At 64.3% G+C, this 14,081-nt stretch overlaps 1 protein-coding gene across 4 annotated transcripts in view; it reads left to right on the top strand.

Annotated features, from left to right (window-relative positions):
- PKD1 (polycystin 1, transient receptor potential channel interacting) overlaps positions 1 to 14,081 on the top strand; it is a 47,968-nt gene that overhangs the window by 18,065 nt on the left and 15,822 nt on the right. For all 4 annotated transcript variants that reach the window (XM_068525122.1, XM_068525121.1, XM_068525120.1 and 1 more), the window contains exons 6-21: positions 85 to 268; positions 1,436 to 1,656; positions 1,997 to 2,112; positions 2,523 to 2,649; positions 2,981 to 3,228; positions 3,716 to 4,471; positions 5,367 to 5,498; positions 5,706 to 5,881; positions 6,102 to 6,235; positions 6,867 to 10,486; positions 10,714 to 10,863; positions 12,379 to 12,522; positions 12,612 to 12,891; positions 12,963 to 13,176; positions 13,260 to 13,431; positions 13,751 to 13,903. In XM_068525122.1, coding sequence (XP_068381223.1) covers positions 85 to 268; positions 1,436 to 1,656; positions 1,997 to 2,112; positions 2,523 to 2,649; positions 2,981 to 3,228; positions 3,716 to 4,471; positions 5,367 to 5,498; positions 5,706 to 5,881; positions 6,102 to 6,235; positions 6,867 to 10,486; positions 10,714 to 10,863; positions 12,379 to 12,522; positions 12,612 to 12,891; positions 12,963 to 13,176; positions 13,260 to 13,431; positions 13,751 to 13,903 — 6,827 coding nt within the window. The remainder of the gene's footprint in view (positions 1 to 84; positions 269 to 1,435; positions 1,657 to 1,996; positions 2,113 to 2,522; positions 2,650 to 2,980; positions 3,229 to 3,715; positions 4,472 to 5,366; positions 5,499 to 5,705; positions 5,882 to 6,101; positions 6,236 to 6,866; positions 10,487 to 10,713; positions 10,864 to 12,378; positions 12,523 to 12,611; positions 12,892 to 12,962; positions 13,177 to 13,259; positions 13,432 to 13,750; positions 13,904 to 14,081) is intronic.

Here is a 14,081-nt window from a genome sequence, read left to right as displayed (position 1 = left end):
CCCCTGGGCCTGAGTCGGGGTGGGTGGGGCAGCCCTGGATGGGCACACATCGATGCCCCGTCTCTCTGCCCTCTGACCCCCCAGTGGTGCATCCGCTCTGCCCCTCGGACACTGAGATCTTCCCTGGTAACGGACGCTGCTACCGCCTGGTGGTGGAGAAGGCGGCCTGGTTGCAGGCGCAGGAGCAGTGCCGGGCCTGGGCCGGGGCCGCCCTGGCCATGGTGGACAGTCCTGCCGTCCAGCACTTCCTGGTCTCCCGTGTCACCAGGTGCCTGCCCAAATGCTGCTGGTCCTCGGAGAGGCTGGGAGGTCGGGGGAGGTCCCCAGAATGCTGGGGTGGGGATGGAGCATGAGCACACTGGGGTATCTGGAGGTGCTGTGTCCGGCCAGCCAGCCTGGATCTGGGGATGAGGAGCCATGTTGTGCCCGTGGGTGGCCGTTCCTATCCGCTCTCTCGGCACAGACGTGGACACAGGGGTGCCCCCTGTGGGAGGTGCACCCCCGGCCCTGTATCCTGCCCCCACTGTCCCTTGCTGGGCCCCTCCTGGCAGGGACAGGGGAGGTTCTGGTGTGACCATGGTGGCTGCGCTTCCTCCTGCTCCTCATGCTGCTCCCCCCTGGGTGGTCACTGCTGCCAAGCGCTGCCCACGCACGAGGAGCCTCTTGGACACTCTGGCTGCCCAGGCCTGTGGGGGCGTGTGCTCTGTAGTGGTCACCATAGGTGGCCCCGCCTGGTCTCTAGTCAGCCCTCAGCACCTGCCATGGCTGGGGGGCGGGATGGGGTGGAGGCTGGCCCCCCTCCTCTCCCAGGGTCCCTGTGTGGGAAGGGGCTGATTGGACTGTGGGTCACCCTGGACTTCCCGAGGGGAAATAGAGGCCCAAAGCAGTCAAAGCCCTTGCCCAAGGTCACTTGGTTCGCAGGTAGTAATGCAGCCCCAGCACCCAGCTCTGACCACAGCACCTCAGCCACCCCTGCTGCCTGTCCCTCTGTCTGACCCTGTCCCAATATTTGTCCCTGTCCTTGTATCTACAAGCCCTGCCTCCAGGAGGGTCTCTCTGCCCTGGCAGAGCTTTGGGGAGTAGCCTGTTTGGCGGCTGATTTGTGGGTGTCTTGGTCCCCAAATGCCACACCTGGAGCCTCACCTCCGGACACACACAGGTCTACGTGGCCCTGGGCCAGAGTGAGGTGGAGCCCCATGAGGGTCTCAGCTGGGCCCCTGGCCCCGTCGGATGGGTGATTGGGTGGGCATTGGTGTGGGCCTTGCTTGCCAAGTCATGTCTGAGCCTCAGTTTCCCCATTTGGAAAGTGGGGACAGAGGCAGAGCCTGCCTGACAGGCTGCTCTGAGGAGGGTGCCCCCAGAGAGAGGGCAGAGGGAGGGGTGCTCGTCTCCGGGGAGCCCCTGAGCGCCTGCCCTTCCCTCTGTCTGCCTGCAGGAGCCTGGATGTGTGGATCGGCTTCTCAGCTGTGGAGGGGGTAGAGGTGGGCCCAGCGCCACAGGGTGAGGCCTTCAGCCTGGAGAGCTGCCAGAACTGGCTGCCCGGGGAGCCGCACCCCGCCACAGCTGAGCGCTGCGTGCGGCTCGGGCCTGCTGGGCAGTGCAACACGGACCTGTGCTCGGCACCGCACAGTTACGTCTGTGAGCTGCGGCCCGGAGGTGCGCTGGGGCCCCTGGGAGGCTGGGGAGCACCTGGTGCCCTGGCCCAGGACACCCCTCCTCCAAAGCATACAGGGTCCCCTGGCCACCCCGGGAGCTCCTCCCATCCTGGCCAGGACAGCTGCCCCTGGCACCCCAGTTCATTCCTTAGCTGTTCAGTGTTCGTTAGGTGTTGGCTGAGTGTCTACTGTCCCGGACTGAGCCCACACTGGACAAAACAGGTGGAGGGAGCCAGGGGCTACTGCCACGTGGCTCAGTCCCAGGTCTGGCCCCACCCTGGGCCCCCAACACACTCCTCCTCGGCCTGGGAACAGCACCTCATTGCACACTTGCACCCCAGGCCCTGTGTGGGATGCAGAGAACTTCCTCGTGGGAGCACCCAGTGGGGACCTGCAGGGGCCCCTGAGCCCCCTGGTGCAGCAGGAGGCCCTCTCAGCCCCCCGGGAGCCCGTTGAGGTAGGCTGGCCTTCCAGGCTTCTTGCCCTGGCTGTTGCAGTTCCCTTTAAAAAACAAGAAGCCTTTTTCTGGGCCTTATTAACATTCTGTGTCCAGTAGAGTCAGTGCAGAGGGGAGTAGCACCCAGGCCTGGCATCGGGAGAGCCCTGAATGCTCCTGAGCCTTTTCTCTCGGTGCTTGGGGATTTTTTAGAAATGAAGGTACAATTCCTGTTGCTCACAGATGGTTTTGACCTGATTTTTTTCTCCTGAGTGACATTGTCTCCCACTGTGTGAAATGAGGCCAGTGGGGGCCTCTTGAAGGCCCATCTGGTGGCTCCTCCCCTCTGACCTGGTGGGTGTTTGGGCATCGGGGTGGGGCCGGCTGAGGGCCGGGGTTGGTGGAGCTGAGTGGCCCCCCTGCCCTGGCAGGTGATGGTGTTTCCTGGCTTGAGCCCGAGCCGCGAAGCCTTCCTCACTGCTGCCGAGTTCGGGACCCCGGAGCTCAGCGGGCCTGCCCAGCTGCGGCTGCAGGTGTATCGGGCCATGCGAGGAACAGGTGGGACTCCATCCTGGCAGTGGGACTTGGGGGGCTCGAGCGGCCTCTCTGCACTGTGGTGTCTGCTGTTCCCTTGCCCACTGGACTGGTCTCCAGCATCAAGGTGGACAGAGTGGGGTCCACAGAGATGCCAACTCATGCTGGGGATCCCAAGGATGGGTTTGGTGGGGAACTTGCTGGGGCTGGGGACTCTCTGGGGTCAGTCAGCTGGCCTGGTGTGGGGAGGGTTAGAGGAGTGATGGTGGGGGACGGGTACACTGCCTGGCGTAGCAGGGCGTCCTTATGATCTGTTAGCAAATTGGGGTACCTGACACCCCTTCTTTCCTTGCAGGGGCCCCAGGAAACAGCAGCGAGCCCCAGAGTAGGTCCCTGGAAAACAGGACTGAGCCCATCCCTACATGCACACCAGAAGGACACCCGTGCCCCAGATCCAACATCTGCCTGCCTCTGGACGCCCCCTGCCACCTTCGGGCCTGTGCCAACGGATCCACATCAGGGCTGGGGCTCCCTGGGATCTCCTATGCATTGTGGAAAGAATTCCTCTTCTCTGTGCCTGCGGGCCCCCCCGCCCAGTACTCGGTGTGTATCACTGGCCTAGGTGCCTTCTGCCTCCCCGTCAAACACAAACAAAATGCAGATTGTTCTGCACAGCCCTCCAGGTCCCCAACCCACCCGTCTCCCGCCTCGGCAGTGCTCTCCTCCTCTGCCAACCGTGAGAAGCTCCCGCCCCAGGGCCTTTGCACTTGCCTTTTAAGGAGGACTCTTCCCCTCTCTGGGCAAGGCTGGCCAATGTCCAGAAGTCCCTCCCCTGTCTGGGGAAGCCCCACCCCTGCCTGCATCCTCTCTGCCCTGTGTGTTCCGTCTGTCCCCATCTTGAGTGCCTTGGGGACCCCTGTGAAGCCTGATGGTGTGTGAGTGAATGAGGAGTGTTGACACCCCTGTAGGGGGTGACTCTGGGTTACCCCAGGGGGGTTCTGCCGCCCGCTGGAGCCCCTGGCCCAGTGCTGCCTACAGGTCCCTGACCCACTGTGAGGACCTGACACAGGCCCACCCCCCTCTCCTGTAGGTCACCTTCCACGGCCAGGACAGCCCCCTGCTCCCTGGTGACCTCATCAGCTTGCAGCACGATGCCGGACCGGGCGCCCTCCTGCGCTGCCCCCCGGCACTCGGCATCCCTGGCTCCAAGGCCCCGTACTTCTCCACCAACGTCTCAGCCTGGCTGGCCCACCTGCCTGCCCAGCTGGAGGCGGCCCCGGCTGGCCCTGCCTGCGCCCTGCGGCTGCTTGTTGCCACAGAGCGGCTCACCCCTCTGCTGGGCCTGAGCCCCAACCCGGGGCTGCGGCGGCCGGGACGCTATGAGGTCAGGGCCACAGTGGGCAACAGCGTGTCCAGGCACAACCTGTCCTGCAGCTTCAACGTGCTCTCCCCGGTGGCAGGGCTTCGGGCCATCTACCCGGCCCTCTACGACGGCCGCCTCTACATGCCCACCAACGGCTCGGCCTTGGTGCTCCAGGTGGACTCCGGTACCAACGCCACGGCCACGGCACGCTGGCCTGGGGGCAACGTCAGTGCGCCCTTTGAGGCTGCCTGCCCTGCCATTGTGGCTGCCCTGGTGCCCGGCTGTGCCCACGAGGCCAATAGCACCCTGTTCTCGGTGCTGGCGCTGCCCAGGCTCAGCGAGGGCGAGCACGATCTGGCAGTTGTGGTGGAGAACGGTGCTGGCCAGGCCAACCTCAGCCTGCGGGTGAAGGCTGAGGAGCCCATCCGCGGTCTCCGCGCCACGCCCAGCCCTGAGGCTCGTGTGCTGCAGGGCGTCCTGGTGGTGAGTGTGGGCCCCCCTCCCCCGCCCCGCCCCGCCCCGCCCTGAGACAAGGTGCCTATGCAGAGGGCGGCCTCTCCCCAGCGAGGAGAGCACTTGGCCGCTGAGGACAGTGGGCTCAGTGTCAGTTTCTGGGCAGGTCCTGTTCAGTGGCTCCTCAGATGTTTCGTTAATTCCTAAGTTACTGGGAAGTCACCTGTGAAACAGTTGCTCTGAAAACGCTTCTTTTTGCTGTCACATTTCCTGCACGAATTGTCAAGCTCTTCACCCACCTCTGACCTCGCTGATCCTGGGTGTGTTTTCGGGGCCCTGCTGTGTTCTCACCTGGCTAAAGTGAGCGCTTTTTGAGGTTGGGGTCTGATGCCACCCGGCCACTGTCGGTGCCACTCCGGGAGGGGCTGTCCCTGTCCCTGTTCTGGGAGCACCCACCTCGCATAAGGCAGCCACCAGTTCTGCAGCCTTAGCACAGGGGCTGTTGGGCAGTTGTATCCCCTTCCCCGGGCTTCCCTGTTCACACCTGTTCTATCAGGTGACTCAGGTAAACATCCAGAACCATGAGGCCCATTGAGACTCACGTGCCTTCCCAAATGGCACTGTGCTGTCCAGCTACGGGGGCCTGAGCAGGAGCCCTGGGATGGGGGTGCACAGACTGAGGTAGGTTGGCTTCTTGTCACGGGTGTTGGGTTTACTTTACAGATGAGGAAACTGAGGTACAGAGAGGTCAGGATGTAACCAAGCCCAGGCTCAGCCCTGCACTGTGTGGCCTCTTTAGCCTAGAGGGAAGCCCCATAGGGAGCTATGTCCAGGCAGATAGACGTGGGTTGAGGGCACAGTTGTTCCCCCAAAGACCCTGGGCTGGGGCAGGGCCATGGCCAGCTGACGCTGTGCCCTTTTGCAGAGGTACAGCCCCGTGGTGGAGGCTGGCTCGGACGTGGTCTTCCACTGGACCATTGATGACAAGCAGTCCCTGACCTTCCACAATGTGGTCTTCAACGTCATCTACCAGAGCGCCGCCGTCTTCAAGCTCTCGGTGGGCGGGGGGCGTGGGCACAGGGTGGAGAGTAGGGTGGGGGGGGCGGGGGGGGCGGGGGCTGGGCTGTCCGCTGCTCACCTGTGCCTTCTGTTCTGCTTTGCTCCCGAGGACCCCATGGCAGCTGTGGGTGAGTGCGGGGAGGGGCTTTGTCCACGCTGCCCTGTGGCCGGCTGGTGGCCTGCTCACTGCCGCCTGTCCCCACAGCTGACGGCCTCCAACCATGTGAGCAACGTCACCGTGAACTACAACGTCACCGTCGAGCGTATGCACAGGATGCGGGGCCTGCGGGTGTCTGCGGTGCCGCCCGTGCTGCCCCCCAATGCCACGCTGGTGCTGGCGGCTGATGTGCTGGTGGACTCGGCCATGGAGGTGGCCTTTCTGTGAGTGTGCTGGGCCCCTGGGTGGGGCCCCAGCCTCCACCTCCTCATCTGTCAGGACGTGCTGGGTACATAGGACGTTGGGAGCGGCTGCGGGGCTGCAGCAGGGCGGGTGGTACCCTGAAAGGAGGTGCAAGGAAAGGGACTACAGCCGGGCCCTCCCCACCCCTCCCTCCTACCCCTGCCTCCTAGCCTGCTCACCGCCTGCTCGCTGCCCTGGCAGGTGGTCCTTTGGGGATGGGGAGCAGGTGATCGGCCAGTTCAAGCCTCCATACAACGAGTCCTTCCAGGTCCCAGACCCCACAGTGGCCCAGGTGCTGGTGGAGCACAACATCACACACACCTACACTGTCCCAGGTAAGGGGCAGGCCTGCTGCCCTGCCAGCCTCCAGCTTGGGCGAGCCCTGCCCCGGGGACAGCCCCTCCCTGGGGGACAGCCCCCCTTGGTCCTGCCTCCCGGGATCCAGCCTGGGCTGATGGCGCAGGGCCCTCACTGGGGTGAAGAAGGGATGTCCAGGGTTGAGGGGTGGATTAGGCCTCTGAGACCCATGATTCAAGTCTGCTGGCCAGAAACCGGACCCTTCTATCCCCTCCTGACTCCTCCCCTGAGCCTTTTTTGGGGGAGAAGGGAAGGTTCCTTTTAGTCATTTTTGAAATTCCAGAAGCCTCACACACACAAATGCAGAGTAAACAGTGGTGCCCCTATGATCCCAGCCCTGCACCTATGCCTGCCCTGTCACCCCAAGGGCACTCGTACCTGGCGACGGTCGATCTTCATATTTCTGCCTCAGCCCTGCGTCTCGCCCTGTGCTGAGAGCACCTGGGCCTGGGTCCAAGGGCGTTCTCTGTTCACGTTATGACTGGGGCCCTGCTTTGCGCCTCACCCCCACCCCAGGCCCCTGCCCACAGCACGGGGTTAGGAGGGGTTCTGCTGAGTAGGTGGTGGCGGCGGCTCCGGCCCCGTCCCCATTCTGGGCCTGTCTGCCAGGTGAATACAACCTGACCCTGCTCGTGTCCAGTACCTTCGAGAACCTGACGCAGCAGGTGCCTGTGAGTGTGCGCGCAACCCTGCCTGCCATGGCCGTGGCCACGGGCAGCCGGGTCCTGGTGGCTGGCTGGCCTGTCACCTTCTTCCCACACCCGCTTCCCTCGCCTGGGGGTGTCCTGTACACGTGGGACTTCGGGGATGGCTCCCCAGCTGTAACACAGCCCCAGCCAGAGGTCAACCACACGTTCGCCTCGAGCGGCGCATACCACATCCGACTGGAGGTCAACAACACGGTGAGCAGCACGGTGGCGAGTATCAGCGTCCGTGTCTTCGAGGAACTCCGTGGCCTGACCGTGAGCCTGAGCCCAGCCGTGGAGCAGGGTGCACCCGTGGTGGTCAGCGCCAGCCTGGATTCGGGCGACAACCTCACATGGACTTTCGACATGGGGGATGGCACGGTGCTCACAGGCCCTGAGGCCACGGTAGAGCACGTGTACCTGCGGGCACAGAACTGCACGGTGACCGTGGGCGCGTCCAGCCCCACTGGAAACCTGGCCCGGAGCCTGCCCATACAGGTCTTCGTCCTGGAGGTGCTGTGGATCGACCCTACGGCCTGCATCCCCACCCAGCCACACGCCCAGCTCACAGCCCACGTCACCGGGGACCCTACCCACTACATCTTCGACTGGACCTTCGGGGATGGCTCGTCCAACACAACCGTCCGAGGGGACCCGACAGTGATGCACAATTTCACACGTAGCGGTACATTCCCCTTAGCGCTGGTCCTGTCGAGCCACGTGAACAAGGCGCATTACTTCAGCAGCATCTGCGTGGAGCCCGAGGTGGGCAACATCACTGTGCGGCCCGAGAGGCAGTTCGTGCGGGTCGGGGACGCAGCCCGGCTAGTTGCCTGCGCCTGGCCCCCATTCCCCTACCGCTACACCTGGGACTTCGGCACCGAGGATGCTGCTGCCCGCGTCGGGGGCCCCGAGGCCACATTCACCTACTGGGACTCAGGTTCCTACCTGGTGACGGTCACCGTGTCCAACAACATCTCAGCCGCCAACGACTCGGCACTCGTGGAGGTGCAGGAGCCCGTGGATCTCACAGGCATCAGGGTCAATGGCTCCCACGTGCTGGAGCTACAGCAGCCCTACCTGTTCTCTGCTGTGGGACGCGGGCACCCCGCGACCTACCTGTGGGAGCTGGGGGATGGCGGGCGGCTCCAGGGCCCTGCGGTCACCCACGCCTACAGCAGCACGGGCTGCTTCCCCGTCAGGGTGTCCGGCTGGAACGAGGTGAGCCGTGGGGAAGCCCAGCTGAATGTCACCGTGCAGCGGCGCGTGCGGGGGCTCAGCGTCAACGCCAGCCGCACGGTGGTACCCCTGAATGGCAGTGTGAGCTTCAGCACCTCCCTGGAGGCGGGCAGTGACGTGCACTACTCCTGGGTCCTCTGTGACCGCTGCACACCCATCCCTGGGGGCTCCACCATCTCCTACACCTTCCGGTCTGTCGGCACCTTCAACATCATTGTCACTGCTGAGAATGAGGTGGGCGTCGCCCAGGACAGTATCTTCATCTATGTCCTGCAGCACATCGAGGGGCTGCAGGTGGTGGGCGGCGGCGGCAGCTGCTGCTTCCCCACCAACCGCACGCTGCAGCTGCAGGCCGCAGTCAGGGATGGCACCAACATCTCTTACAGCTGGACCGCTCAGCGGGACAGTGGCCTGGCCCTGGCTGGCAGTGGCAAAGCCTTCTCGCTCACCGTGCTCGAGGCTGGCACCTGCCACGTTCAGCTGCGGGCCACCAACATGCTGGGCAGCGCCTCGGCCAACCGCACCGTGAACTTTGTGGAGCCTGTGGGGTGGCTGGCCGCCGCCGCCTCCCCGAACCCGGTGGCTGTCAATGCAAGTGTCGCCCTCCGTGCTGAGCTGGCTGGTGGCAGTGGCGTCACTTACACCTGGTCCCTGGAGGAAGGGCTGGGCTGGGAGACCCCAGAGCCATCCACCACCCACACCTTTCCCAGCCCCGGCCTGCACCTGGTCACAGTCACGGCCAAGAACCAACTGGGCTCAGCCAACGCCAGCATTGAGGTGGCTGTGCAAGTGCCTGTCAGTGGCCTCAGCATCAGGGCCGGTGAACTGGACTGCAGCTTTGTGGTGGCCAGTTCCACCGTGCCTTTCTGGGGGCAGCTGGCCTCGGGCACCAACGTGAGCTGGTGCTGGGCCGTGCCGGGTGGCAGCAGGCATGGCCAGCACATCGCCATGGTCCTCCCCGACGCCGGCACCTTCTCCATTCAGCTCAACGCCTCCAACGCGGTCAGCTGGGTCGTGGCCACACACAACCTCACGGTGGAGGAGCCCATCGTGGGCCTGGTGCTATGGGCCAGCAGGAAGGTGGTGGAGCCCGGGCAGCTGGTTCACTTTCAGATCCTGCTGGCCGCCGGCTCGGCCGTCAGCTTCCACCTACAGGTCAGCGGGGCTGGCCTCGAGGTGCTCCCCGGGCCCCACTTCTCCCGCAGCTTCCCCCGGGTCGGGGACTACACGGTGAGCATCCAGGCCGAGAACCACGTAAGCCGGGTGCAGGCACAGGTGCGTGTCTCGGTGCTGGAGGCCGTGGGTGGGCTCCAGGTGCCCGACTGCTGCGAGCCGGCCATTGCCACGGGCGCCGAGAGGAACTTCACGGCCCGGGTGCAGCGGGGTTCCCGTGTTGCCTACGCATGGTACTTCTCGCTGCAGAAGGTCCAGGGGGACTCGCTGGTCATCCTGTCGGGTCGCGACGTCACCTATACCCCCGTGGCCGCGGGGCAGCTGGAGATCCACGTGCGAGCCTTCAACGAGCTGGGCGGCGTGAACCACACGCTCGTGGTTGAGGTCCAGGATGTCATTCAGCATGTGGCGCTGCGCAGTGGCCGCTGCTTCACCAACCGCTCGGCCCGCTTCGAGGCTGCCACAAGCCCCAGCCCCCGGCGTGTGGCCTACCACTGGGACTTTGGGGACGGGGCCCTGGCAGAGGACACAGAGGTTCCCTGGGCGGCTCACTACTACCTGCAGCCTGGGGACTACCGTGTGGAGGTGAACGCCACCAACCTGGTGAGCTTCTTTGTGGCACAGACCACGGTCACCGTCCACGTGCTGGCCTGCAGGGAGCCCGAGGTGGATGTGGCCCTGCCCCCGCAGGTGCTTATGCGGCGTTCCCAGCGCAACTACCTGGAGGCCCACGTTGACCTGCGCGACTGCGTCACGTACCAGACTGAGTACCGCTGGGAGGTGTACCGCGCCACCAGCTGCCAGCGGCCTGGGCGCATGGCCCGGGTGACCCTGCCCAGTGTGGATGTGAGCCGGCCCCAGCTGGTGGTGCCACGGATGGTGCTGCCTGTGGGCCACTACTGCTTTGTGTTCGTGGTGTCGTTTGGGGACACGCCGCTGGCACGGAGCATCCAGGCCAATGTGACAGTGGCCCCTGAGCGCCTGGTGCCCATTGTCGAGGGTGGTTCCTACCGTGTGTGGTCGGACTCTCAGGACCTGGTGCTGGATGGGAGCAAGTCCTATGACCCCAACCTGGAGGACGGTGACCAGACGCCGCTCAGCTTCCACTGGGCCTGCGTGGCCTCGACACAGGTCAGCCACATGGCGGGGCAGTCGTCCTCCTGATCCCCCTTAGGTCGTTTGTGTGAATGAGGCTGGCAGGCTCTTGGGTCCGCTTGATATGTCTGAGTGCCTGGTGGGCTCCATCCCAGCAGGGTGAGGGGTCTTCCCAGCCGTCCCTGGGCCAGGCTCTAATTGGAGGCAGGCCTAGGGTCTCACCCCCGTGCGCCCCCCTCCCACCACCCCGTTATGGACTGCAGAGTGAGACTGGCGGGTGTGCGCTGAACTTCGGGCCCCGTGGGAGCAGCGTGGTCACCATCCCCCGGGAGCGTCTGCAAGCCGGTGTGGAGTACACCTTCAACCTGACTGTATGGAAGGCAGGCCGCAAGGAGGAGGTCACCAACCAGACGGTGGGTGCTGCCCTGGCCCAGCCCTGGGTGGAGCTACCGGCCCCCAGGGTAGGGGGGACTGCCAGAGAGCCTGAGTGCACAGGGCCCCTGCCTGCACATAGTACTGAGCACCCATTTTTTTTTTTTTTTTTTTTTTTTTTTTATCTTTGGCTGTGTTGGGTCTTTGTTGCTGCGCGTGGGCTTTCTCTAGTTGCGGTGAGTGGGAGCTACTCTTTGTTGTGGTGTGCAGGCTTCTTATTGTGGTGGCTTCTCTTGTTGCGGAGCACGGGCTCTAGACGTATGGGCTTCAGTAGTTGTGGCACACGGGCTCAGTAGTTGTGGCTCACGGGCTCTAGGGCACAGGCTCAGTAGTTATGGCGCATGGGCTTAGCTGCTCTGCGGCATGTGGGATCTTCCCGGGCCAGGGCCTGAACCCGTGTCCCGTGCATTGGCAGGCAGATTCTTAACCACTGCGCCACCAGGGAAGTCCCCGAGCACCCATTTTTAAGGTTTTTTTTGGTTTTTTGGTTTTTTGGTTTTTTGTTTTAGTGCTTCTAGAAGCTATTGCTTTTAAGTTATTATTACTCTTGATGCTAATTCTACTTAATGAGATGCTCATCTGGCATTGCTTTCTTCTAAAAAGGCCATAGCTGCACATGAAGCTTAGAGGCGCAGCACAGGCCCTAGTGGTTTGTGAGAAATTTACTGTCTCCGCAGCACTGAAGGCCAACAGCGAGGAGACACGTCCCTTCCCCAGAGCATGGTGTCCCCTCCCTGAATGGGGAGGGCCTGTTCTTGCCTGTGTGTAGAGCACGCTCTCTCTCCCTCTCTAAGCCGCCAAGTGGTCAGGACCACGTATGCTTGGCCCCATGGCACCACTCCTGCTGCTGTAACAGGAGCGGGTGCATCAGGCCCTGCTGGTGCCCGGGATGGGGTGTCCGTCCCCCATGCCAGGTTTCTGCCCGGAGTGGCCGTCTGGGGCTGTCTGATGTGGGCCCCACCCCCAGTGCAGAGAGCAGTGCGAGGCTCAGACGGGGCCGCGCTGAGCTGAGCTATGCTTGTCCCCACGCGGACACTCGTCCATCCGTACCTTCATGCCTCTGTTCATCTATCCGTTTGTAGCCGAGCACCTGTCGAGTGCCTGCTATGTGCCAGGCCCAAGACCGGCCCGGGGTGCTGCAGAAAATAAGCCCATCATGGTCTGAGCTTCATTAAATTCCCTCCTCCCCCTATCCTCCCCCCCACTGCCCCTCGCTAATCCTAGGAGTCACAAAGTGACGTAAATATCCTGGGTGAGGGCTGAGCTCATGGCCACACAGAACCTGGGCTTTGGGCTGACTTAGGAGTTGGCTGGGCCTGAAAGGAGCTTCTGCAGGTGGGAGGATGGCAGGGGCAGGAACCCTGCTCTTCCATGGGTTTCGCTACCACCCACCACATGGGGCAGACTCAAGGGTCTGGGCCTCAGGAGCAGAGCCCCAATCTGGAGGCTCCTGGCCAGGGTGGGCATGTCTCTCTCTAATCCTGCCCGGCCTCCAGGTGCTGATCCGGAGGGGCCGGGTACCCATTGTGTCCTTGGAGTGTGTGTCCTGCAAGGCGCAGGCGGTGTACGCAGTGAGCCGCAGCTCCTACGTGTACCTGGAGGGCCGCTGTGACAACTGCGGCGGGGGCTCCGAGCGCGGGGTGAGCAGGGGGCCCCGGGTGGGGACCTAAGGTGCGGGGGCCTGGGGGAGACCCGTCCCTGAGCACCTGCGATCTGGGTGCCCCCTCAGCGCTGGGCCGCGCACAGCTTTAGCAATGAGACGCTGGTGCTGGACGAGACAACCACGTCCACGGGCAGTGCAGGCATGCGGCTGGTGGTGCGGCGCGGCGTGCTGCGGGACGGCGAGGGCTACACATTCACGCTCACGGTGCTGGGCCGCTCAGGCCAGGAGCAGGGCTGTGCCTCCATCCATCTCGCCCCGAACCGCCCTCCACTGGGGGGCTCCTGCCGCCTCTTCCCGCTCGAGGCCGTGCGCGCCCTCACCACCAAGGTGCACTTCGAGTGTGTGGGTGAGTACAGCCATGGAGCCCTGGTGATGGGGGGCATGTGGGGACCCCGCTGATGCCCTGGGGGCCCACAGGCTGGCAGGACGAGGAGGACGCAGGTGCTCCACTGGTGTATGCCCTGCTGCTGCGGCGCTGTCGCCAGGGCCACTGCGAGGAGTTCTGTGTCTACAAGGGCAGCCTCTCCATCTATGGGGCCGTGCTGCCGCCCGGCTTTGCGCCCCACTTTGTGGTGGGCTTGGCTGTGGTTGTGCAGGACCAGCTGGGTGCCGCCGTGGTCGCCCTCAACAGGTGAGCCTGTGCCCGTGGAACAGGGCCTGGCCGGGGGTGGGAGGGGGGCCCGCCACCTGTTCATCCACAACCTCTGCCCACAGGTCTCTGGCCATCACCCTGCCAGAGCCCCCCGGAGAGTCCCCTGACGGCCCCCCAGATCTCACGCCCTGGCTGTACAGCCTCACAGAGAGCACGCTACCTGGGCTGCTGCGCCAGGCCGACCCCCAGCACGTCATCGAGTATTCGCTAGCCCTTATCGCTGTGCTCAACGAGGTCAGTGCGGCCGAGGAGCCCCTCCTGCACTGGCCTCTGTGCTGGGGGTGGCCCAGACACCCTCTCCTGACCAGGGCCTCGGTACCACTCCTGCTCCCAGCAGCACCCACTTGCGGGGCCCTCCCCAGTGCCAGGCTGCCCCCTCCTCTCCTCGTGCCCCTAGTCCCCACGTGGGGTCCTGGGGAACGCCCCTTTTGCCCTTGACACAGGGCTCGAGTCGCCACTGGTATTAGGCAGCGGCCGAGATGCCTGCCCTTGGCCGGCCTGCACTGTGGGCAGGGCTGCCCATCTCCTGCTGACGGCTCCCCTGTGCCTGCAGTACGAGCAGGCCCTGGCCATGGCGGCAGAGCCAGACCCCAGGCGGCAGCTGCGCGCCCAGATACGCAAGAACATCACTGAGACCCTGGTCTCCCTGCGGGTCAACACCGTGGACGACATCCAGCAGGTTGCGGCCGCCCTGGCCCAGTGCACGGTAGGACGAGACACAGGCCCTGCGGCAGCCCTGGGCCCCCAACCCTGACGACCCGAGAGCTCCTTTCCCAGCCAAGTCTGTGTGGCCACGTTCCCGTTCTCAGCTGTCCCAGCGTGAGCCACAGGTGCCCCCCAGGGTGACCCTGCAGGGGTCCAGGGCACAAGGCCCAGGTGTGGGG

Source organism: Eschrichtius robustus, chromosome 16 (assembly GCF_028021215.1).
Source record: "Eschrichtius robustus isolate mEscRob2 chromosome 16, mEscRob2.pri, whole genome shotgun sequence".
Taxonomy (NCBI): domain Eukaryota; kingdom Metazoa; phylum Chordata; class Mammalia; order Artiodactyla; family Eschrichtiidae; genus Eschrichtius; species Eschrichtius robustus.
This window is presented reverse-complemented; position numbering and strand designations above follow the sequence as displayed.